General features: G+C 41.0%; 2 protein-coding genes across 9 annotated transcripts in view; one reads left to right on the top strand and one right to left on the bottom strand.

Annotated features, from left to right (window-relative positions):
- FAM131B (family with sequence similarity 131 member B) overlaps positions 1-7,774 on the top strand; it is a 33,778-nt gene extending 26,004 nt beyond the window's left edge. For all 4 annotated transcript variants that reach the window (XM_085523258.1, XM_015872475.3, XM_085523266.1 and 1 more), the window contains one exon: positions 4-7,774. In XM_085523258.1, coding sequence (XP_085379384.1) covers positions 4-548 — 545 coding nt within the window. In that variant the 3' untranslated portion in view covers positions 549-7,774. The remainder of the gene's footprint in view (positions 1-3) is intronic.
- CLCN1 (chloride voltage-gated channel 1) overlaps positions 2,325-26,047 on the bottom strand; it is a 60,349-nt gene continuing 36,626 nt past the window's right edge. For 2 of the 5 annotated variants that reach the window (XM_085523248.1, XM_015872352.3), the window contains exons 11-23: positions 25,472-25,556; positions 24,916-25,065; positions 24,105-24,174; positions 22,477-22,587; positions 22,130-22,343; positions 21,528-21,661; positions 20,833-21,059; positions 20,620-20,725; positions 19,307-19,389; positions 18,586-18,624; positions 17,840-17,944; positions 16,028-16,114; positions 2,325-15,558 (exon numbers count right to left, since the gene is read on the bottom strand). In XM_085523248.1, coding sequence (XP_085379374.1) covers positions 15,166-15,558; positions 16,028-16,114; positions 17,840-17,944; positions 18,586-18,624; positions 19,307-19,389; positions 20,620-20,725; positions 20,833-21,059; positions 21,528-21,661; positions 22,130-22,343; positions 22,477-22,587; positions 24,105-24,174; positions 24,916-25,065; positions 25,472-25,556 — 1,804 coding nt within the window. In that variant the 3' untranslated portion in view covers positions 2,325-15,165. Of the gene's footprint in view, positions 15,559-16,027; positions 16,115-17,839; positions 17,945-18,585; positions 18,625-19,092; positions 19,390-20,619; positions 20,726-20,832; positions 21,060-21,527; positions 21,662-22,129; positions 22,344-22,476; positions 22,588-24,104; positions 24,175-24,915; positions 25,066-25,471; positions 25,557-26,047 lie in introns of those variants that run through there. The other 3 variants (XM_085523241.1, XM_085523243.1, XR_014936925.1) reach the window with 3 other exon arrangements.

Raw genomic sequence — 26,047 nt, 5'->3', positions numbered from 1 at the left:
CAGAGCACATGGCCCAGACGCAGTATGATAGCTGGCCTCATTCCTACGTCTCACAGGGCATGTATTGCTTAGGTTCATCTGATGCCTGGGAGACCAGTGATCAGTCCCTCATCGCTTCCCCAGCAACTGGCTCTTACTTGGGCCAGAATTTTGATGAGTCGCAGACAAACCTTCAGGAAAGTATTTTGATTCAGAGCAGCCTTCTCCAGCAGCAACAGTTGCAGCAACAGCAGCAGGAGCAAAACTTCATCCAGAGCACGGGGCTGGTCCATGTGTGGCCCCTGCAGACTGCGCAGGGTGGGAGTGGGGCTGAATCCAGCACTTACATGGAGGACCACCTTGAGGATAATGGGAACCCACGGCTGGAGAAGGCTCCTCTCCTAAACAAGAAGCCCTCTCCAGAGGAGGATGATGTAGTATGCCGGGACCTGGAATCACTGTCTCCTCGAGAGGAGATGGAACATGCTGCGCTGAGCCGCAAAGTCTCTGATGTTACCTCTTCTGGGGTGCAGTCTTTTGATGAGGAAGAGGGAGAAACAAACAACTGATGCTTTTTGTGAAATTCTCATCACTGCTGAACGAAGAGTGGGGTGGCAAGGAATGAAATGACAGGGATTATTCTCTCCAGCTCCCCATACTTCCAAGCAGACACACTTTCAGTTTCTGACATTTAATTATTTTTTTAAGCAAGAGGAAAATCTCAAAGTGATCGACACACAAAGACCTCTACTTTACCATAGACACATATTTTCAATTTTCACTGCTCTGAGCAATGCACCTGAGGTGCTTGGAGAGATCTGGATTGGTAAATCATTTCTAAATCTTTTAAATACAAAGTCTTGGCTCTGGATACAAACTCTTCTGGTATAGGGATATCGCTGATGAGTTAGGTTTGATATAGGGAGTTGCTTTGTGGCTAGAATCCAGCCTGGCAGAATGGATATTGCTTTGTGGACATGATGCTCTTTGATAGAATATATGAACATAGACTGTTTTAAAAAGAAGATATGGCTTTACAAATATAGATTGCACTAGTATAGTGATTGTGGCTGCTACAGAGAATAAGGCTGTATTCAATACAGGCCGTACTGAGATGAAGGATTCACTGTGTAACCAGATCCTCAATAGCACCTTGATATGAAATTGTAGGCTCAATGGATACAGACTGCGCTCCTTGGGCACTGGTTGTGCTGCAGTACAGATGGTCTGTCTCTGTGTGCATGGCTGTACTGTGGCATGGAAGAATGAGTGCAGATATGTATCTAACCCTGCTCTGAGATACTCATGCTTTGGTTTCTTTCTAGCCTTTCATTTCTTCGTTTCTCTCTTTGACGTTTCTATCTTCCCAAGGAGCTGGCAGGAGTGCTGTGTCCTTTTTGGCACTGGGCACCGAATGCCAGTAGAAAGGACTTGGTCAGCTACCATAGTCAGTCACCAAAAGCTGACTGTTGTAGGGGGCTTGAGAACATGTCCATCTTGGTGCTGCTGCAGCATCCTTATGTCTTTTCCTTTACCAGCAGCGTTGGCAGACCAAGAGAGTCTGCAGATCCAGGAATAGCATGTACAGCTATGAGATCACAGGTTTCCAGTTTACACTGGAATTTTCACTTTTTATATTGCTGTTTACGTGTTCCTAAAAGAGCAGATAGTAGTGGTGAAGGTCTGTACTCCCATTGTTACTTATAAATGCTGCACCTTTCCCATTTCTGCCGCTCCTGCAGTGCCAAACATAGACAGAGGAAAGGGGCAAGAGACAAAGTTTCTTCCTATTTCTTTCTTCTCCTTGCTTATATATTTATTTTTCCTTTTGTTTTCCTACCTTCAGACAGTGTAAATAACAGTCACTGCTTGCTCTGTTTCTTTTTCCATCTCTGCTCTGTTTTGTTTTTTTTAGGAGTGGAGGAAGCTTATTTTAGAAGCTTTTTCTATTTTGGGGGGTTCTGTCTTTTTTTTTTTGTTTGTTCGTTTTTGTTATAAAAGAAATCACAGTTTGTCAACTAGTGGGAATTTGGTCTCTCACAGTTCCTCACTGCGTTTCTATGGGCCTCCTTTTGAAGGGGAAGGGCTTTGTAAGGTAACTGAAAAACTGTCTCCTCTTCAGCTTCCACCAGGAAACAAATGGGGAGCAGAAATAAAAGAAAAAAAAATTGTATGAGGCTGTTGATTTTGCTAAAAGGCTGAACAGAACAGTGGGAATTACACACGTTGAGTTTTAAATGCGATATCTCTAGGAGCGAAGCATCAGCAAATGATGGGATACTAGAGCTGATGAGCTGGAGGAAGGAATTTGTCTCGACACTGCCATACTGTGCCAGGGGCATCTCTTTCCCACTTTCTCTGATTCATACCTACTCTGTTCAGTTCGTCAAGTGTTTGTCTCTTCTTTGCCTCCTCTTCAGGCTTGTATTTTTGGATTACAGGAGAATGATATGTGCTCACTTCCTGATTCAGCTTTAGACTCATCAAGAATGTCTAAGGAGAGTGAAATGTGACCAGAGTAGCATCATCAGACGTCAGAGATCAGACAGCTGCTGGCAAACAAAGTAAACCATGTCCAAGAATTATGAGAAGTACAAATGGGACTCTCAGGTAAAAACTTTATCCCACTCAGCTTTCTCTCACATTGGCAGCTGTATGAAGAGGGAATTCTATGAACTCCCAGGTCTTTCCAGCCCTGACCATTTCAAGAGGATCTGTCTTCCCTCTCTGTTGTTCCTCTAAAGGAAAAGACCTCTGGGATTTTTAAGTAAGATTGATAATTTGCTGTAGGTAAGAGATAAAAACTTTTGTCACCATTTTGCTTAGTCAATTTCCTTGGGCTTTCTTAAATCTATCTTAGGAGGTAGCTCTTCTCATGACTGATGGACTTTCAGTTTCTCCGTGCAGATGTTTACACGTTCAAGTGCTAACTTCCCGTGGGCAGCAGCACTTGTTGAAATATGATTTACAGTTCTTTCAGGGTCAGTGTTAGCTCATTTTCCTGAACTGGCTTTGATCTAGTCGTGGATTGGGGCCTAGGAAATCACCCTTACTGAGCAGGGGACAAGGCAAGTGCCAAGGGCACCTCAGCAGAGGACAAATGAGCAAGTGTTAATCTTTTGTTACTTCTTCAGGGAAAGAAGTTACTTCACCTTCAGGGAAACAGAATGGGCCTGGTATGTTTCTTTGTGGGAAAAGATTTGAGTGGTTTGTTGCTTTTTTTCCTTACATGCCACTTCACTTTCTACATAGGAAAAAGTGTGGAGAAAAAAAAAAGAAACCCCAAACTGAATTTACAGAAAATGCTATGAATTTCAATAGCAAGGGAAAATCTATCTATAGAGTTTTCTAGCCTCTGTTGGATGAGATAGAGATTCATACCCTGCTGTATAATTTCACCACCTGATCTCCAGAAACCTGTAGACAGACTCATTCTTTGTGGAGTCTGAGTCTGAAGAGTACTCTGTGAAAACTTCAAAGCTTATTAAATCCTATAGACTTGTTTTTCATAAAGGTCATCGCTTTCTGTGAATAAAATTCCAGTTTATTTCTGAAAGAAAAGGCTATTTTTCACAACCTCTCCACAGTTCAGAAGATAAATCTTCCTCTCCAGTTGAAAGGAACTTGACTTATGAGCAGGCCACTCTTAATCACTTGCTGAGTAAGCATCCAGAGCTGAACTGGAAAGGTGATTGGAATATAAGTGAAGTGGTTTGTATAACCTGGCCTTTTCTTATGTAATAGGCTTGTGTTTATCCTCAATCAGAGAGAGGCACCTGGGGCCTAAAGCACATTTTCCAAAAAAGCCATCATTCTATAGTTACACCTATTGAAGCATATGGAAGGCACAGGTGCTCTGTGAGCAAAAGTTGGCGTCCAGTTCCTTATCCTGGTGAGGGTGGATGAGTTGTAGAGTGTCCAGCCAAATACTCAGAGTGCAAATTGAACAGCGAGGCTGAAAAGAATATGGAAATGTAAGCTGAGAATTCCTGATTTATAGTCAGGGTTGCTTATTATTGATCAGTTATACTGCATGACTGAAACCCAGAAAATGGAATGGGGGAGAAATAAGAACATCAGATTGGCAAAATCTTGGCAGATTTGTTATATTAAGATTTGGAACAAGTGCTGGAACCAGCGCCTTTGGGCTGCCCTAATAACACATGAAGTGACTACCTCAGAACAAACTAAACATAGGAGATGAGTATGTTTCATCTCTGAGGCATAGTTTCTAGCTCACTTACATGTTGAGGGGGATGTAGGGAATTGCTAAGGGGCACATGAATATTGTATATCCTAAAGGCCTTGATCAAAGAAAGTGATTAGGAAAGTGAGGCACCTTAGAACCACTAAGTCATTGGTTTGGGCCTCTACCTTCCTAGCAGCTGTTATTCTTCCCTTTATAACCACTGATATAATTTGATGAATGTCCGATTATTAATTATTTTTATTTGCTGTTTTTCAGTGATGGCATCAGAAATGACGTAATGCTAGTGCTTCTGTTCCTGTTGTTGTATAAGAGGGAGGGCAGATCTTATTTGCTTTACCTAAGATACAGTGGAGTTCCCCTGTTTGGGCAGCACTGGGCTACACCCATTCAATTCAGTCATTTGAGATCTAAAGATCCTGCTGTGTTTCTCAGGGTGAGTTCCTTCCATTCAGGGCCCTGGAATTACAGTGACTCAACAATTTTGCTTGTTTGGTCCAAACCTTAAAGTCAAGAACCATACAAGAGAAGCTTACATAATTTTTTTCTTTATATACACATTTTAAGCATTCTTCACAAACTTTGTGAATTTTCTTCGACCCCATTACCTCGCACTCTGGGATGGAGAAGTCAATCTGCTTCTTCAGTTTCTATGCTTCTAAATCAGCAACTTCTTCTGGGAAACTGATGACAAGTCATCTACTTCCCTTTTCTCTCCTACCCCTTTAAGGCTTTAACAACATCTTTCGTGTTAAGCTTGCAGCAGAGAACAGAGTTTAACTGTACCTCTAAGATGATAAAATGGTGAGATGCTGTGAAGGAAGCCGCCCTCTGCCCTGATTGTACTCACTTCCCACAGCCCATGCACAGATACTGATAAATGGCTGACCCCACAACAAACCTTTATACCCTTTATATGCAAAAGGGAAGATGGAACAGCTGTGAGCAGATGGAGAATGAGCATTATTCTCAGCATCTGGCATTTATATCAGGTTAGGTAAACTGTGAAAGTCCAGTTTGAAATTGTATCTCCATGACAAGTCTAAGCTGCCAAAAGAAGCTGTCATGTGTCCTGCCTTTCCTCTCTAACAGCTGTATGCTTCTGCTGCCTAAGAAGCATGAGTATTAACATTCACTTGGCTGCTCAGGAACTGGCACCACTGAAAATGAACTCAGCTCCCTATTAAAACAAGAGTTCCAGCAACTTGTATTGCCTTTACTGTTGCATTGGTAATTGTCTAAAAAGAGAAGCATACTAAAATAAATACACCCCTAAGTATTGTGGAGAGCAGGGCTAGATTTCTAGTTGTTTGTAACTTTAATCTGTGCCGCACTGACCTGTTCAGTTTACCTCAGTCTCTACTGTCTTGCAGTCTAAAACTCTTGCCTTTATTATTTTCTGGATGGATTATCCTTTGTTCAGGCAACTCTAAACAAATCACCAATTCCTTTAAACTAATTGTTTGATTTCTTTTTTCTTTTTCCAAAGAAATGCAAGAAAGGAAATAGAAATGAAATCCATTCCAATAATGAAATTATCAGCAGCACCAGCTTAAAACTAGAAAAATATAAGTAACAGATTCATTGCGAGTTTGATACCGCTCCCCTGTAGTAATCTGACAGGGAAAGATTCCTATGCCATGGCTCAGGGAAAGGAAAAAATAAACAGGGAACACGTTAGTAAAGTAGTGCCTATCAGAACTAAACGTATGTGTAGCACAGCCTACAGTCATTAAGCACAGTCTCAAATATGAATGCAGGCTGCAGAGTCAACATCAGGTGCCTCTTCTGTGTTACTTATGTGTAGCAGATAAAATAGTAGTAAATCTGCACAGGAACAGAAGAGTAGAACTTGACATCTGTGTCGGAGCAATGTCTTTCTTCATCTCAGAATGCATCTAGAAGCCTGAGCAAGAATTAACTGGGGTGGGAAAGAGGAAATATAGTCATTATGTTAAGAAACGAACTCAGGAGACCCACATTACAACATTAGGGTCTATTTACACTTTCCTCAACATCGGGGAAAAAAGCGGTATCTTCTCTTGGATAATCAAGAGAAGCTCTATAAATGTCCGTTGTTGGTCCATAATATGGACTGAGAGAAAAAGATGGTAGATTGGTTGTTTGCTTTTTTTGGTTTTTTTGGGGGGGTTGTGGGGGTTTGGGTCACTGCAGATACACAATGCTGGAATTGGGAAAAATTAGTCAGTCCAGGACTCTGAGAAAGAGTATGTTTACTAAAACTGTGCAGACTTGTTTCTTAAAGTTATGAAAACTTGTTCGAGTAAGAAGGCTCTCAGTGCAGATATCGAGGGACTTATGTACCGATGAGTGGTAGCTGCTGTCTTCTAGGAACAGGGGAGTTGCAGTGTTATGTAAAAAGAATGTGATCTGCTGTTACTGGGGATGTTTTGCATGTGCTAGTCTTGTTTCTGCTTTTCCCTGAGAGCAACTGTCCGTGCTAGTCAGACAAAAACATCTAAAATGGATTTTCTCCGTGATGGAAACAAGAATAGGTGAATGAAGTTTTATTCGTAATGAGATAAAATCATCTAGTACAGATTTACTTGTCTTTTGGATTCATTTTCATTAGGCATGGAACTCCAGTCATACGTTGGAGGTTAAATCGCTAGGAACCCTTTTCTAAAGCTCTGCTGAGCTTCCATGGGGCAAATGCAGGTGGGCTTCACTTCTTTTTGGATATTGCATGTGAGCAACGTAGCAAGTCAAAAGCTCTTCTGCGAGCATATATTCTTGTTTGGCTTCAATTTCTCTTCTCTGGTTTGTGGATATTGTGCATGATTGGAGGTCTCTGGGAATCCCAAGACTATAAAGTAGGAACTCAGAAGTAATTTCACAGCGAACAGAATTTATCTCATTTTAGCTCTTTTCATATATAGGAGGGTCCAGACTGAGGATCTGGGAGGTGCAAGGGTGGTTGATGGGACTCTTGAAGTGGTACGGGGAATGCATTCCTGGAGTATGTTTAAAAGTAAGTAAAAGTTTGGGGCTCCAGATATTGTGTTCTTAGTTTCTTAAACTGCTTTATCATGAGTGTATGGGACAATGGAAGTTGCAGCAAAGCAATTTTAAGACCAATCTGTACACGTTTTCTGTAGGGGGCGGCTGCATGGTGATTATTTGTATTCTTTCAAACTAGTGTTTACAGAGATGCACTAATGTTTGGTGGGAAAGTATGGAATGAATGGAAGTAAAACGAAAAGAGAAAGAGGTCCACTATTGTAAGCTTTCATCCCTACCTAGCCCTTAATGATGATTTGCCTTTGGTCTTCCAGCTCCAAAACATGTTTGCCTGAAAAGTTTTGTTGAATATACTTCGCATGTTTTTGATAATGTGACTTATGAGATAACACTTCTACAAAGATATATATATATATAAATACATACATATACAAACACATGCGTACACATACATACACCTACACACACTACATATAGACTTAGGAAACTGTATGGCATTATACACCTCCATGCCTGTATGTGGCAGTAACCACATAGGGGAGGTAGTTCAAAATAGCATGTACAGTCCTTTATGGAGTTGTTATTAAACAGAATGTGGTCTTGCCATCCTGGCTGGTGGAAGTGTTTTATTTCTGTGGGACAGGGGTGTTGCGTCTGAGGAAGGATGATCTCAGGAAAGGGGGTGGGTCTCAATTAGACTCTCTGATGGAGAACCTTGGAAAGAATCCTTGTGACTTGGAGGAACTTCCCAGAGTAGACCATCACATACGATTCCTCATTGAGAAGATAAGAAAATCACATGTTCTGCTACACAGGGTTTAAATCTCGTGTGTCTGTTGTTACCTTGAAACAAACTCTGGGCCATTATGATAGATATGATGACAGGATCACATTGACAGGATCTTCTGGTTTAGCAGAGTGAGTTTTCCTGTTACACTGGAATGGCGTTTTCCAGATGAGATGTGTAAAAGTCTTATCCTGGCATTAGTAATATGCTGACACGCCTACTGCAGTTGGACAGAAGTTTCACTACAGCAGGTTAGGACAGGGCATAAAGAGGTGTCTGATTATGGGGTGGCACAGGCACTGACAGTGAATAGCAACACTCTGGTTTCATATTGTATTTTTAAACTGGCACTTCTCAGACTGCCGTCCTTAAAACAGGTTGGGGGAACTGGTTAATCCAGAGGGAAAGGAGCATCTCTGCAATTCCGGTATTCTTGTATTGTCTGCCTCTTCTTAAAGGGTTTGGGGATGTTAGGCTAAATCCAGTAGCACTCTGTAAATTATACGAGTATTCTAAGTTCTAAATATGAAAGGTACTTAATTCCTCATGAAGATATTTTCTTGTGTTTTTCCTTTGGTTCTTTCAGAGTTTAACCAGAGTCACTTGCCCTGTTTAAGGTATACTCTTTTTGTAATAAGGAATTTTTAGCTGATCTTTGCCTTCTGTCTTCTGTTCAAAATTAACTTTCTCCCATTTAACCAACTTTCTCCTACTGGATAAATTCCCACCCATCTTTAGTATGTATGTTTGCATAAATATATTCATTTAGTTAACTGTGACTTAGTTTAACCCCTTAAATTTTTTCCTCCAGTCCCATAAGACCCCTAGTATTTACTTTTTGTGTGTTGTTTGGTTATTGCTGTGGGGTTTTTTTGCTTTTTTCTTTTCTTTTTTTCCCATTTTCTCCAAATGGCATCTAAATTGTCATCTAAATGCAGTGTCTTGAATGAAATCAGTTATTGCACTTGTGCCCCTGGAAAAAGAACATGTCTCCTGAGCTTAGAAATGGTACTTTAAATATAGGAAAATTGTTTCTCTTAATTTCAGATGATGCTACAAAGATGATGTGCAACTACTGAATGTTTGACTTATCAGAACTCTTATCATCATTCAAGTCTAGATACATCCCTCAGTTAAGTACTTATCCCCTGGATTTAACTTCTGAGCCTCAGTATGAACTTTGCTCTGTGGTATCTGTCCAGTGTTTCATCCACACTACCTTCTTATTCATCTGTTTAGACTAGATGGTAAATTTGCTCTATGTTCCTCACATCTTACTGTCTGATGTTATCTTGTATATTTTTCAAGTCAGTAATGAAAAAAGTAAATAAAAAGGGCATAAGGAAATTCATGCTGTACCCCTCACTGGCTCTGCATTTTGCCAGCTATGACGGTACTTTCCATGAGTTGTGCTTCAGAAAATTCATGGCTTCTGCGCCATAAGTTAACAGAAAAAGGAGGACCAGAGATAACACTGGTCTGCTACTTGGTTGGGATGATCATCTCAGAAATAGAGATGCAGAGGAGTTTAATGCTTTCTTTGCCTCAGTCTTTGGCTCTGGAACTGTTGGAGCCCTGAGTTGGAGGACTGTGATCATTGGGATTCATCCCAGGGTACTCCAAGAGCTCACCAGTGTCATTGTGTGACCACTCTCTCCATTATTTTTTAACAGTCTTGGGGATCTGGAGGATACCCAGTCAAGCTGGCATATGTTGTCTCAGTATTGAAGAAGGGTGATAAATAATACCTGGGTAATTACAAGCCTGTCCGTCTCACTTCCGGTGCCTGGCAAAATTATGGAGAAGATTATTCTGAATGTTACGGAAAACACCTGAAAGACAGTGTTGTCACTGGTCACAGCCAGTGTGGGTTCACAAGGGGAAAGTGCTGTTTAAAGAACTGAATTTCCTTTTATGATTGGCTTACCCACTTAGTTGACCAAGGGAAGCCAGTTGATGTAATCTTTTTGGATTTCAGCAAAGCTTTTTATAATATCTTTCACAGTATCTTTCTGATCAAAACGTCCAGTGTACAGGTAGACAAACAGATAATATGATAGATGGAACAGCTGGCTGGCAGGTCAGTCTCAAAGGATTGTAGTAAATTAAGTTATGTCAGACTGGTGTCTAAGGTCACTAATGGAGTTCTGCAGGGCTCTTTAATATTTTCATCAATGACTTGGATGTAGGACTCAAAGCTGTAGATAATACTAAACAGGGAGGAGCTGTTGAGGATAGGAAGGCCTTGAGGCCTTTGAGGATAGGAAGGCCTTGACCAATTGGAGGGCTGGGCAATCACCAACCACATGAAGTTTACAAGAGCAAGCGCTACATTCTGCACCTACAGTGGGGCAACCCTGGCTATTTTTACAGACTGTTGGTCAAGAAGCTGCCCTGGTGAGGCCACATCTGGAGCACTGTGTCCAGTTCTGGGCTGCTCAGTTCAATAAAAACAGGAAACTCCTGGGCAGAGTCCAGCAGATGGTCACAAAGATGGCTGGAACATCTCCCATATGAGGAAAGGTTAGGAGACTTGGGATTCTTCAGCCTGGAGAAGACCGAAAGGATCTCATCACTGCTTATAAACCTAAAGATCAGGATCTGATGGGGCTGGGCTATTTTCAGTGGTGTTAAGTGACAGGATAAGGGCAATGGGCAAAACCTACAACACAGGAAGTTCCATACAAATATGAGTAAGACCTTCTTTACTGTGAGGGTAATAGAACACTGAATCAGGCTGCCCATAGTGGTTGTGGAATCTCCTTCTCTGGAGGTATTCAGCACCTGCCTGGACACTTTCCTATACAACAAACTCTAAGAACTTACTTTAGAAGAGTGGTTGGATTTGATGATCCCCAGAAGTCCCTTCCAACTCATATGATTTTGTGATTCTTTGATATTTATGTGTATGTACGTGTATGTGTGTGCTGACTGTTTGACTGTCCACTATGAGAAGGGGACACAAAGAAAGCTTGCAGTTATAGCCAGGCCAAGTTTAAGCCTTCTATAAATAAAATCTTACATAAAATTTTGCATCATGTGGCTTAAAATAAGAAGGGTTTTTCTCTGAGAACACTAATATTCAGTCATGGATTTTATGCAGATATATTAATTATTAATATGAAGTAATTAATCCGGTACTAAGTTGTTATGAGAGTTGTGCCCAGATCCTTGTTTATGTAGCCACAAACAACTTAGTGTTAGTTGTTACAGTATATTTAATAGTGTGATTTTAATTATACCTTTACTAAGACTGTACTAATTTGGCAAAGAATGATCTTTCTCTCCTCAGCTAATTATTGCCCTGGCTTGTACTGTCTGGCTACAAAACATGCACTTCTGTACAGTGTTTGCATAACTTGTGTGTGTGTATTTATGCAGAGTTATTTTTTATGAACTTTTAATTCTGTCTGTCTCTCTTTTCCTGTCTGCACTAAGTGGTTTTGTCCACTGCGTTAGCAAACTAGAATTTTTTTATTCTGAAATAATGTGTCAACCAAAAAAAAAGTTACGTGGTTCAAGTATATCTTTTTGGTTGTTCATTGGTCTGTCAATATGTGCTTTCTCCTTCATCTAAATCATAACACATTTCCTTGTCATAACTACCCAGTCTTATCTGTTGTATTAGTCTTGCCTTCTTTATTTTTAACTTACCTGTGAGTTTAAAAACAAGACTTCTGCTTTCAAATTTAAATGCCACATAAAAGGAAGACTTCTAAGTTTTGGTAGATTAGAATTTCATAAATAAGTTCATGCACTCATTAACTGAAAAACAGTAATATCCTGTTTTTCTTGAAAATAAGAGGCAAAAGGATGGAGATTTTTAACTGTCATGTTCTTCTTGGAGTATTTCCTTATATGTTGGGTACCACTATGTGCCTGGAGTTGAAAATGCTGAACAAGTTCAACTCCGTTTCAACACTGAGTGATAATGGCAAGTTTGGTGTGACAAAACTTTGTCCAAAATAAGTAATTCTAAGCAACTGCACAGGTTATCTAGGAGAAAAGCAAGCTTCTGTTATTCAAAACAGCTCGAGAGCTTCTTGTTTCTCAAGTCTTGCTTGAGCTTGGATTTTTGAGGTTTGATTTTTTCAATGAAGAGGAGGGTCTCATTGATGAAACAAATTTTTTGGGAGAGTTTCACTTGGGAGAAAAATTATTTCTGTGTGTTCTTTAAAACTTTGATAGGATGAGAGATATGGGTTTTATAGTGGCTGATCAATGACACTTTGTATGTAGGACAGAAGTTTCAAGTTTAAACTTAAGAGACGTATACTGGGATTGCCCAAGAGGGTGTAGATGTAGAATTTTCTTGACAAAAGTGTCTGCTAACTGGATATTTCACACCTACTAAAATACTTGGCATCATCTCAGTGAAGATTTTATTAGTAAAAATGGTAGAGGAAACATCTTCAGACATTACAGGTCATCGTTGTGGTTATGTGTTTTTGTCTCCATCCTGGCTCCCAGTCCACATTCAAGTTGGCATCGTTTTCCTCAGGTGGGTGCATACCTGGAGTGGATCTTAAGTGATGTCTCCACAGAGCAGCAGTAACAACATATACCTTACTGCTTCCCCACAGGGAGCAGTCCAGGTCATTGAAGTTCCTCTGAGACAGCTAAGGGTAACAGGAAGAGAGGAGGTATACATGTGCAGGCATGCGTGTATGTGGCCCTTGTACCCTCATGTGACAAATCTCATGAAACTTTTCAGGTTAGCTTTTTTCTTACTGTGAGCTTCCCAAGCCTTTCCATGTGCATCGTATTTTGTTCCAGCTTCTTCTCCCCCAGCTCACACCCTGTCTGTCATGACTCATGCACTCTGACTTTGACTTAGATTCCATCTGCTCTCTCATCCAGCCAAATCCGTGTTCTTCTGTTAATATACCACAGGAGAAGTGAGCAGAACATGTATCTGTAGTCCAGCTAGAAGTGGCAGAGGTGCACTGACTCCAGCCTCTAAATTCCTCCATCTTACATCAGTGCAATTGTTTCGTTAAGCTGCAAAATGTGGTAAAACCAAGTCTGTAGGGGCTGAATCAGAGAAATTTGTCCTTCCCAAGGATATGTGGATGTTCAGGTCATAATTGGTCTCAGAATATTACTACTCACTCTACATTTATGGATGTCTAAAAGGAATGTTATTTCTCCTCTGCTTATACCAAGGTGTATCACAGTTACCTGGGAAAAACAGCAGTTGCATTGTCTCTTCTTTGCAGCAGGGGAAGGTGGTACAAAAGTAGCAGGGAGGCAGTAGCAGTAGCAACTACAGGCTGTTTTCTGATGCCTGGCTGTTAGAAATGTGCCCCAAACCTCAGGTGGAGGCAGGCAGCTGGTGTGAGTGAAAGACTTGCTTTCATATTGCTACTGGCTTCTTGCAAGGACAGGGTGACCCTCGAAGGAGTGAAGATCATTTCAGACAAAGAAAGGCTGTCCCTACATTGGCACAAACAGAGGAATCACGTAAAAGAATACAGAGTAGGCTACTGAGCTCTTGAATTCAGAGAACAAAAGCAAATCTCTCCCTCTTCAAGAGACTTTAAGAGATTTCACTCTACCAGACTTCTCCATCCATGAGTACTAGAAGAGTGAATTAGTACAAGGTCAGTTCTTAGAATTAAGGCCAGAATTTTCCTAAGGAGACTGGGTTAGAGGTAACTGTCTTTTTGACTTACTTTTGAGACAGCGTATGGAAAACCATCTGTTGAGGTGAAACTGGTCATTCTAAGTCAGATAATGCTTTATAAGTATCAAAGCTCAAAATCCAGGAGAATATTCCCAAGAATATATTCTCGGAGCCTGATTTTTTTCTGTGTTGCTAGTAAGTGGAAACACATACGATAGCCTACTTTGGATCACATCTAAGTGTTCTGACACACTGGAAGTATGATAGAAAGAAAAACAGAATGTTAGAGGAAAGCTGCAGAAGAGGCCAAATTGAATTATGTATGTTTACTGAGAAAACCCCACAAGGACAGTGAGTTAAAGCAACATCTTACCCTGGGATGCTAAGTTTTGCACCCATGATGTTAAGAGATATCTCTTCGCAAGATATGGATCAAGATCTCCAGATCTGCATCTGGAATAGAGGGGTGCCACAGACAAGGTCCCTTCTAGTCACAGCGGAGACATGGGGTAGAGTAGGAGCTAGAATTGTAGGAGCTAGAATTCTCTAATGATATGTATAAATATGTGGAAAGTAAATAGAGAAGAATTACCAGGAAAAAGAGCAGGAGTTTTATTGATGAACCTGTTTCCAAAGCATAGAAAATGTGACTTCCCTCTCCTGTATTTCTTGGCACTCAATATATATATATATATAGATTTATTTTAAGTAAGTTCTTGTATTTTAAGACTGTAACTTTGTAAAAATTCCAGCAGTGGTTTAGAGAGACACATATTGAAATACAGGTGCATACATGCTGTTTTACTTTTCTCTCTCCAACACTGAGGATGCCCCCACCTATGATTTTCACATTCTATTTAAAAATTCAAGAGATGGGAAAACAGAGGCTTTCCTCACTTTCAGTGCTTTTCTTTGAGCCCTGGTTGAATTCAAGACGTGAGATGTAGAACAAGTATTTTCCTTCTACCTGACTTTAGGATATGGCTCTGCTAAAGGTCATCGGAGAAACATCTAACTGCAATTCCACCCAGGAAGATCCCAGAGTAAAAATAAGAAAGAGGAAAAATATTCTAGATGGGAATGTTTTGGGGTGGTGAAGTTAAGAGCTTAGCCAAAATGAGGAACGTGGACAGGGCTGCAGACAGAAGCAGCAGTACGCTTCTTGCTTGGAGGTCTGGTTTTTTCTGGTGCATGCAAATCAGGTGTGACCATAAGGATGAAACCAGTGGAGAATAAGATTTGCAACCCCTCCACTTTCTATACGGTAGACTGAACAAGGGCATCTTATGTCCAGTAATATTAATGTCCTCTTATGGTCCTTTCTGATATGTTGTGTAGACATATAAGTGAAAGCAGAGGCCTTTAACATGAGCCTACCCTTAGTCACCTTGCAGACTACATCTGACACCTGTACACAGCTCAATAACCCAATTGGTATTTGCAGCAGAAAAAAAGGTTCAGTCCTATGTTCCTTCCTCCAACTGAATCAATTCTCTTTGGGGTTTACAGAGAGCATCCAAAAGCTTCTCTTTGAGGAGCATACTAAAGACTGGCTCAACACGATGGGCTATGCCCTCATTCCACCTATAAGGGGACGTCTTCATCCTCATCTTCATCCAGATCAGTGGTGTGTAGGCTGATGTCCTTCAGGATGTCTGAGATGTTTTCATTAACTGGTCCTGTCAGCTCCATCTCTTCTAACTCAGTATCAGTAGCATAATTGGAGCACGGGCCTTCCCCTTCATCATGTAAGTGAGAGGGTTGTGGAGAGTGTGAGTAGAGAGGCAGTGTGTTCTTTGTCCCCAAGTCTGCTGCTTGCTGTGCTGGCACCATGCTGTTGTCCTGCTGGCTCCAGACCTGAGTACCCTGGGTGACCTTTTCACCGCTGATTGAAGTCCGGTTTGTGTCACGGAAACTGGCAAGGGGAGGACGGAGGCGAACTCCGGAGCGTGTGGAGCCCTCTATTGCCTTTTGAAGCTATTAGAAGAGAAAAAGTTCAGGGAAAAATTGATGAAAGGAAGGCTGACTCAGCCCTACCTAGAAGTTCATGGGCTCTCCAGGACAAAGGATTCAAAGATAGAGTCACATCACTGTATAAGTGATGGGGTCCAAGGAGATCATCTTTCACACAGCTACAGTAATTAGTCCACGGTAAATAATAAATCCTGGACTACTGTGACAATAATAGCCATTCAGTTAAGAGGTTTGCTTTCAGGAAAAGGACAAACAGTCTAACGTGCCTGTAAATAACACCTGCTGCTTTCTCTGAAATACAGTCATCCAATCCTTTCCTCTACATAGCTCTCAGAGTGATGAGTCAGAATCCAACACTGGATTGAAAATGGAGCAAGCACATACTCCAAGCTGGATCTCCAACCTGTAAGTGTTTTGCAATGGTCCACAAGACATTTGCAGTTGATTAGGAGATGATGGTATCGCTACTTACCTCTTCCAAAGCCAGCACTCCCTTCAGCTTCCCCATACTGGTTACATAGGCGTGGCTGAGGCCCAGTAATGAAAACAATGTATGTGTCTAAGAGAAAAACACACAAAAAAATTCAGGTGCCTTGAAAACCGGTAGTGTGATACCTGGTGCTAGACTTGGGACTTAGGATTTAGAAACAGGAATGCCAAAGGCATACAAGCCTGGTTACCCAAATGATAAACTACTGCTTCCATTCCCCTTTTGTAACTAGCAAATGTTAATCTCTGGTCCTTCTTTTGCCCAGCCATAGTTAGGAGTGTGTTGATAATGCAGAGCACATTCTCAAAATCACTACTATCCTCCATCTGGAAAGAGATTCATATATAACTTACTGTGCATTTAGGGGCTTGTGCAGATCCCTTTTCATTTCTTTACCATCACAAGACATGGAATCGACTGTAAACTAAGGAAAATGTTAGTCTTCAGGCAGAAGACACTTCACCCTTACATGAATGAAAACCAAACTGCTTAAGTGCAATAAGATCACGATCTGTGATATTTTGTCAGTATTCTCACGCTTAGCTCTCACTGTGCATACCTCAGATAGATCAGTCAGCAGATGATTACCTATCCCTGCTGTTTTCTTGTGCATTTAGGTTGACTTTTGTCTGTTATTTCAGAGTTTCTCTGACAAAGAGAATACTGCTCTTTTTAAAAGGATATATGAAATGTTCTTCATTGGAAGTCTCCAGGTATCATATCATGTAACCTCTATAATCTCAGATACTAGTGGCTTTTCAGATTCCTTCATATATGCTAGCCTCTTCTTATTTTGCTAAAGGCTTGGATCCTACCGCTTTGATAACAGTAATTAATTTTGTGCAAGGCGTATGCTGACAGTTCACATTAAATAAATAATGATTAAAAGCTTGCACTGTGCACTTTTGCTTCAGTAGGCCAATTTCCCTTTCCATTTAATGAAACTCCAATCGTCTGTTACTCCTGATATACTTATACAGGGATTGCTTTTTCCTCAATCATTCTACATTAACTCTGGAAGTCATGTTGTAGAATATCCCAAGTTAGAAGGTACCAACAAGGATAACTGAATCCAACTCCTGTCTCTATGTGGTATCAGCCAGCATTCAAACCCTGTGTTTGAGAGCACTGTCCAAATGCTCCCAGAGCTCAGGCAGCTTTGGGCCATGGTCACTACTGTGGGTAGCCTGTTCCAGAGTTCAGTCACTCTCTTGTTGAAGATACTTTTCCTAATATCTAAACTGAATCTCCTCTGATGCAACTTCATGCTATTTCCTTGAGTCCTATCAGTCAGTGGTCACCAGTATGATCTAGTCAGGTCAGTGAAGAAAACCGTTATGAGATAGACTGGTTTGAAGCAACTTTTCTCACATACTGATAAATACTCTGCACGCTGACAGAAACACCTTGAAGAATCCAGGAGTATTCATTCCAGTGCTGTGCACCAACAAAGCAGTGTGTATCTCCAGGTAATGCCCCCAGGCAGCACTGCATATACTGCTTCTGTTGATGCAGTGGCTGGAAAGTCCTGTGTGTGTCCAAAAGCTCTTTTAACAAATGCACTTAAACATCTTAAACACTAGCCCTTCTTTTCTCAGGAAATTCATGCACAAAGATACAGAAATGAAATTACTCCTGTATTTGGAAGTGAACATTTGCTGGTGATAATTGTAATTGGATGAGGACAATGTGAGTCAGTTGTAGGTAAAGAAAAGGAGAAGACATGTCATAGACGATACTTAATTACAGATATGGTGGACAGAAACTATGCTTCAGAGACATGTCTGCACCCACCTTGTGCAGGGAGGTTCTCTCCACCAGTTGGAAAGGGGAAGGGTCTATGCGGCAACATTCAAAGCACACATCCTTTTCCAGCTCCTCCTGTTCCCAAGCATCTATCTGACAGAAGAAAGAACCATTCTTACAGTATTCAGTAGTGCTGCTGGTTATGTACCCAAACTATGCCCATTCTCCCATTAATCATTTGCCCATCCAGTGTACATTATCCCCCTTCTCTGCATACTATATCACCTCCTTCAGGTTTCCTATTCTTAGAAGATACCAACACCCCGTGTGAAGAGATCAAATTCCAGTACATCTAAGGCTTTCTGGGGAGGGGAAGTTTCGCTCCTTCCTGCTTAAAGAGGGAATGCACATCTTAGCTTTCCTTCCGGAGTGCACCTTCCCCTTGCCTTTAGAAGACAATAGTTCCTTTGTGCAAAGAATGAGGGAACAGCATAGACCCATAGCTATAGGTAAGAAGAGACCTGCAAAGGCCTCTGATCTAAGATCCTGCTCACAGCAGGGCTGATTTCAAAGCTAGATGAGATTACTCAATACCTTACCCACTACATCTAGCAGAAAAAAAATCTCTTAATGGGTAAGACTTGCCTGCTGTACAGATCTAAGAAGAGAATGGGTTTATCTATGCATGGCTTTATGTGGCAGTTACTGTTGTTCTAAGAGTTCAGGAAGAACTACAAATGATAAAGAATAGGCAAAAGAAACACTCACTTGACTTCCGTCCCTTTTAGTCTTACCTCTTCTGGTGTCATTGTCTCAATGACTTCCACTGGCTCCTAAAGAAGAAAATACTGTTTGGTTTCACAGAGTACTGAATAGAAAGATGTGCATAACCTCCTTACACCTTGTGGTCCCCTTTTTATTTCTGTTAATATATTACTAAGTTATTAGATTTTCTTCATACTCATACATCAAAAGGCGCACTCTATACTTAATTTCCTTCCCTTACCAAAAAAAGATGGACTACGTCAGGTACCTAAGCAGGGTCATCTAGTACTGCTTTTAGACATTTTCACATGGAGCCCAATTACCGTCCTAGAGTGGATGGATCTCTCATAGACTCAATATGATATCCACCACACCAGTGCCCAATGTAGCACAAGACAAAAGCTTTTTTTCATTTTTAGCTAGCCAAAAATAGTGCCAAATGAACTAGACTTGCACTTTGTTTCAAGCTAGTGGAAATGGTGTTATTTGCTGGGAAAAAAGATGCCCAGACTCAATCATGATGGTAGCCTTGATACCTGAGCACAAATGGCTCATGAGCAAGATGTACACTCCTTCACAGTAATCACATCCTTTCTCCTTGGAGGGAGTTCCCCACTGAAACTGTCGGAGTTCATGACCATAAGTATGTCCATCATTTGGCCAGATGCTGAAAGGCTCTGGGTAGTAGGCTCTATTTCCATCACATCCCTTCTCTCTCCAGGCTACTGCTAGGCTTTCTGTATCCCTAACCTGGACAGCACTCTGTGTTTCAGGTCGACGGTTGTAAGGGCACAAGAGCTGCTGGAACAGTTGCCTCAAATTCCGGAAACTGTCTGAAGAATAAAAAGAGATGTGGATAAGAGACAAGAGTCAATGAGTGACAAAAATAGAAAGCTCCATGCTCATCTTCTTGCCCAAGGCAGGCTACAAATAGTATGAGGGACATGTTATACTGCACATGACAGGGTTTGGCCAGCTACAGTTCAGCAGTCAGTTTCTAAGACAATGGCTAGGACATGCCAGGATAAATATTTTCATGCAATATCTTTTCCTTAAGGAAAAGAATGAAAACATTACAAAATAGCCCACACTGATGATGTTAACAGATCAGTGTCCCTGAGAAGAAAAACAGAAACAGGACTATTAGGACCGCAAACATGATACAAGAAAGAAACTGCTGTAAGTAAGACTTTCTGCAATATGTGAGAAGAAACTGATTTAAAGGATGAATATGGGAAGGAAAATTGAAAATGACTTCAAATCAAAGCATACCAATAAGCCAGAATTGACACTTCTGAAGGAGTGAGAAGTCCATGGGCTGAGCCAACAGTGTAATTGTGGGAGTGAAAGTGACGTTCAGAATTATTCTAGGCAGGGCAGTCAGAAATTAGCAAATGGGAAGGTATAGGGTTTAGTGCTGTTGTGAACAAGGCTGTACAGATTGGTCAGAAACTATGACAGCTATGAGCCAAACTAAAGATCATGGAAGGGAAAGTCTCATGAAATCATCCCTCCTCCATTTTCTCTTGTGACTCTTTGATCACTGAACACCAGCTTCACACTTAAAGTGTCTCACACTTGTTTTGATGTAATTACTTTTCTGATTTGGTAAGGAAAGTGAGTTGTTATGCCACTATTCTACTGCCCTGGTAGCATAGCATAAAGTGGATTTTTCTATGCTGCAAAGGTTTAGTCATAAACAAGAGGTGTTAAAGATCCAGGATGTGCTATAGGCTATATTACATATTAACATTTGGGTATCTAAAAACATGAGCCAGAACCACGTCCTCTGTATTAATTCTCAAGATTTGTCTGTAGTGCAGTGCTAACTCACTGTCTGCGTATCTCAAGGCACACAAGACAAAAAAAACCCAACCAACCAACCAATGAGAAATTAGATATAAAGTGCCAATATAAGAAAAGTAGAGAAAGCTGACAGAGAACAATTCCTTTCCCATAACTGAGAAGCCAGCACCTTGCACAGACACATACCTACAGCAAGCTTTAAATCTTCCACAATGTCTAACTAAGGTGTGATTGGGGCATGCCAGAAATTATCATACCTGAGAACTGCTGTGGCTCCAAAATTTCAGGCGTTTGTTTAAGAGGACTTGTTGGGCCATTGGGCTCCTCTGGGTGACTAGGGGAGGGGCTTGGTGGCTGAGGCTGCTGTTATGGAGAGAAAATAAGGTCCACCCTATGTCATTTCTTTCTCAGCCTTTCCAAATGCCTTACTGCTTCTTAAGCAGTCTAGTATGCAGCCTCTTCTCTCTCACCTCTGCCTTCTCATCTGTATCATCATCTTCATCAACATAAACGAAAGATTCATGCTTCAGCTTTGGCAGGGTTGCTCCTGATCCCTTGCTGTGTCCATCGTAAGGTGCCTCAGCCAGCTTCTGCTGCATTTGTCTGTGGAGGCACCGTCGCCGTTCTGGGCTGATGTGTCTCTGGAGGAGTGCCTGCAGTTCAGATCGCTCTACAGACCCCAGAAGGATCATGGTCTCTGCATAACAGAGTAGAGAAACTATGAAGTCCTCTCATGGTTTTGAATGTCACTTGCCACACATTGCCTTTTCCTCCTTCTACATTCTTCAAAACATTTTAAGCAGCACGAGCTATAAAAGAGATATTAACCAGCCCTGCTAATTGCTGCTAATATTCTTTGGGGCTGGGGAAAGCTAACCATACCTGATTTGTTCCACTCCTGAGAACAACAGAAACAGGCTCTTTACTTATATTAGATTCCTCCCTGTTGTCAAAATTGCCACACATCTCTTACATTCTATTTCTCATGCTCCATCTTACACATCTGCTAAAGCTGAAGCAATCTTATTTCATATATGATCCATAGCGGAAGGTTTTTAGTACGGTTCATGTTACGTAGTGGGTCACACTACCTTCTTCAAAGTGTGTAATTTGAGAGTTTCTTTGGCTTAGTTGAGACGGTCTTCAGGAAAGACCAGTTGCTTACCTGGTGAGTCCACCAAAGGCAAAGTCTTGACAGTGGTGCTTTGGAGTACAGTTTGCAAGTCTCGATATTTACAGTTGGAGGAGACAAATTTCACATCTTGGACCATAATATCTTCAACAAAGATATTGTATTTGCTGTGAATTTATGGACAAGTTGAAGAGTTAGAATGTTAAAAATGTACAGCAGGTAAGTTCCTCAATGAGTTCTCGATGAAGCTGCTAACTGATCTTCTCTAAGTGTAACCAAGGAGGACTTTACAGCAGTATCAATGTGAATTTTCATTGCAGTTCTATTTCACTCCGTTATCTTCCATGATAAGAGTATTTTTATTTACATGCACATACGCATACATGTTTTTAATATACATACATATGTACTTGTATTATATTTACATCCTATATAGAGAGACATGTTATGTGAATAGCTGATTTTATTTTAGAACCTCATTTCTATTCCACCTCTTTTTTCTAAATACTTTTCCCCTTCTCAGCCACGATCTATTCTGCATTTTTATCATCTTTGTAGTTCTGTCTGCTTTTCATGACCCTTTCTCCTCCAATGGTCTCATTCTCCCCACCTCCATCTCTGCTTTACTGCTGTACCTTATATGATTCCAGCCCAGATCTGGCAGGTAGGGCAACTTCTTCACCTGGATGATGCTATCATAGAGGCTGGGTTGCAGACTCTGGGCCACCATGTTGGCAAGAATGACAGCTACCATCATGGGCAGGATGTGGGAAATTTGACCTGTCAGCTCAAAGCAGATCACTGCAGTGGATACAGTGTGGCTCACTGCTCCTGTCAGAGCTGCTGCACCTTTCCGAGATAGGGTGGAAAAGTTATTGGGAGAGAAGAGGAAAGACTGTCATACAGAAACAGAATATCATGTCAGCCAGGAAGGTTATGGGGATGGGAATAGGTGGAGAAAGAGGAAGACATGAAGACTCACCAATGACAGCATACCCTCCAGGTAAGATTCTGTAAACAATACCATCAAAGACAATCCCATCTGGAAAAAGAGATGCCATGATTTCTCCAATAAGACGTCCAAAAGCAGCACCTGGGAAATATCACCAGCAATTATGGAATTAACACCTAAGGAGCATAAAGTCTATGCTGTCCAGCTGCGCTGGGTAAACACTGGGGCGATTTCTAACAGAAACTAAATCAAAACTTACATAAAAATGACACCAGGACTGAAGAATAACCTTCTGTTACAAAATACAAAAGTTAAACTCAAAGAGGAAAAAAAAAATGTACTAAGATATGACTAAGATATGTAAATACAATTGAATGCTCCTTCTTCCACTTAGACACACCAGGCACAGAGGTATTTATGATTCCCAGACAGGAAGAAATATCTTTTAAAGGACAGAATATTTTGTGTCATGTCAGTCCAGATCACAGTTCAGGACTTACATGCACTCACTCTATGAATGTCCAAAATACTAGTGTCTTCGGCTTATAGAAAAGTGTGGGTGAGATGGACATTTGGAGGTCTTTGGTCTGAGCCCTGTTCACAACATGGCTAATTTCAAAGTAAGATCAAGTCACCTAGGGACTTGACCAAACCCGCTTTAAAAGTCTCCAGTGATGGAGATTCTCCATCCTCTTTCAGGGAACCTTTACCAGGGAAACAATTTTTTCCCGCATGTCAATCAGAATTTCTCATGTTGCAACATGTGCTTTTTGCTTCCTCTTTACTAGATGCCTCCAAGAAGAGTCCATCTACCCCCTTTATGCCTTGCTGCATTAGATGGTGAAGCCTACAGTTAGTTCTCTTCTTGACCTTCTCTTCTGCAGACTGAACAAGCCTGATTTCCTTGGGTTGTCCTTGTTTGTTCTGTGCCCCCCAACAATCTCAGCAGCCCTTCAGTAGACACACTGCACTCTGTCACATTTCCTGTGTGGATGGACACAAAGCAGAATGCTGACTGCTCCAAAATAACCTGTTCCTTTGCCTTGCTGGTTGGGCTTTTACTAATACAGCTTTGTTTGATGTTAGCCTTCATAGCATGGGCATACTACTGATTTAGGTTCAGCTGTTGTCTTCCAGAACCTAGTGGTAGTAAGCACACTTCAACACACTTCATTTAATTTAAGGGCTGTGGATATCTAATGCTGAACTTCATGAGCTTGTAAACAACTTGAAAAATAATAAATCCCTGTATGTCACCTCACTCCCATCAAAGAAGTGGCATTGCAGGTACTTTTTTGAGGTTGTGACTTCTCACTGGCCTTCAGGAGTGAAAGGAGCAACTATTGCTGGCTGTAGTATGAGTTTCTTTGTAGGTGAGGAGTCAGGGAAATGAGATGACCATGACTCAGTGTGCCTTTCCACAGCTTGGCTTTTCTTCTGTAAAATGATGAAGATGTCTTCAGCATTTGGATATGAGAATGTGGACAAAAGCAGAGGCTAAGAGATTGGCATAAGAACTGTAGACCAAGACTGTCATAGGCATCAAGTGATAACTAGACTCCCTGTCCACTTGAAGAAGCCTACCAGGTGCATACACGCTGTCTCTAGTCCTTTCTACCTGTCAGACTCATACATCGCAACATAAAATTCAAACTCACCCAGAACAAAAACAGGCATGAAGCCTCCACAGGGGATTGGCATCGTGGTAGCAATGACAGACATCCAAAACTAGAACAAAGGCAGAGGATGCAGTTGTTAGCGGGACAAGGCCAATGGATTCAGTATTTGAGAATACAAGTCTTAAAGGAGAACAGATGGGTCTCAGAAAAGATGCATTGTGTAGTCCATCCCTTCTTTTATTCAGTGAGACCCTATCTGCTTGCTACACTGTAATCAGAATTACTATAGAACGATAAACTTCAGATGCCTGTCAGAATGTTAGATGGAACAAGCTGTGTCAATCATTAATGCCTATTTTTGGTATGTTGAAATGTTCATCTTATGTTTCAAGGTGGCTTCAGCTCTTCTTGCTCTTAAGAAAAAATAAATCAGCATTTCTGCTATTTTTACACTCTTTGCCTCCCAGAAACCTGCATTTTGAACATCACCATGTCTACCTCTTCCAGATATCAAGTACACAGCATCAGACTTTGTTTAGGCCAAATATAATGTAGTCTTTATTACCAGCCACTAAACACAAGCTTCTGAAAGTCATTCAGCAGAATGCATAAGGAAGATTAACTACAGGACACTGAAGGAGTAAATGTATTAAAGCCAGGAAATTATTCCCTAATAAAATTGCTAATCTTGTATTCAATATAAGCAAAAATTACATCAAAAGATATAAGACTCATTCCAGTAGTAGTGTTGTATTCCATACCTAGCAACTTCTCATGGAAAGAAAAATTTTTAATAAAGGATCAGGAGAACTCTGAGTGGAAAAGGGTTACAGTGAGCTGAGCTTCGTACCTTCATGAGGAAGAAAAGTAGGATGATGATGAAGACACTGACTTTGGGGTGGATCCAGGCAGCAGATTTCCCAAGGATTTGAGGGTCTCCTGTGTATTTTGCCCAGGTGTAGTTATCAAAGAGAGAGCTGATGGCTTCCCGTGGCATCAACTATAGAGAAAAAAAACAAAACAAAACAAACAACAAACAGGGATTAAGCATTAAATTACATTAAATATTCTACCTCTGTTCTAAGGAAGTTGGTGAGAATTTTACTTAAACAATTCGTGATTACAAGACTTGGTTCACATTCTGATTTTCAGGAAGAGACGTGTGATATTACCTGAACTGGTGAAAGGACAATTACTTCTACACATCTTCCTAAATTACTTGCTTAGAAGCTTTTTCAAGTTTTATATGAAGGGGTATCAGAGATCACGTCTCACAGTACAGTCCTTCAGATCAAACTCTTCCCAAATCTTTCTTCTTTCCAAGATGTAAAGTTATTGGGGAACAGGAGAAGGGGAGATTGCTCTACAGAATTAGAAATAATTCAAAACACACATCCCACTCTCACCTCTCCTGCCATGAACTGCCCAAACCCTGGAGGGAAGGTCACAGATGCTATAAAGAAGGTTATGAACCCGGGGTATATGAGGAAGCTGAAAAGAAAGAAAAGTCTGTTAAAATGTAACCTTATATTCTTGTACCAATATCACTTCAGGACTATAAATGCTATGTCTGTAAAATCTCTCTGCTGCATCTGCATCATAGGGAGTTCAGCAGGCAGTAAAGCCATCTTTTCAGTCAGAATTAACATAATGGGGGGGAGGGATGTACAAAATACAGTCTTGACTACACAGAGGCGATGTGTATTTACAACCGCATGGTGACCCACTGTCAAAAGCCAGACTCACCTCCAGCTGTCACGATTATTTTCATCTTTCTCTTCACCCTCCATTCAATTTTATCCTGTCCTAGGGTGGTTCTTCTCCCTACCACACATTTCTGCATGCATCCCTAGTTGCATTAATACTTAGGGGAAAATATTGCCTTATTTTCCATTGAGTTCCTGTCCACCATATTTTTTGGGGAAGTTGTCAGTACAATCTTTATTGCTAAGTCTTACTTTATTTTGTATTTCCTTTCCATG

Source organism: Coturnix japonica, chromosome 1 (genome assembly GCF_054131305.1).
Source record: "Coturnix japonica strain WE chromosome 1, WE-NBRP24, whole genome shotgun sequence".
NCBI lineage: Eukaryota > Metazoa > Chordata > Aves > Galliformes > Phasianidae > Coturnix > Coturnix japonica.
This window is presented reverse-complemented; position numbering and strand designations above follow the sequence as displayed.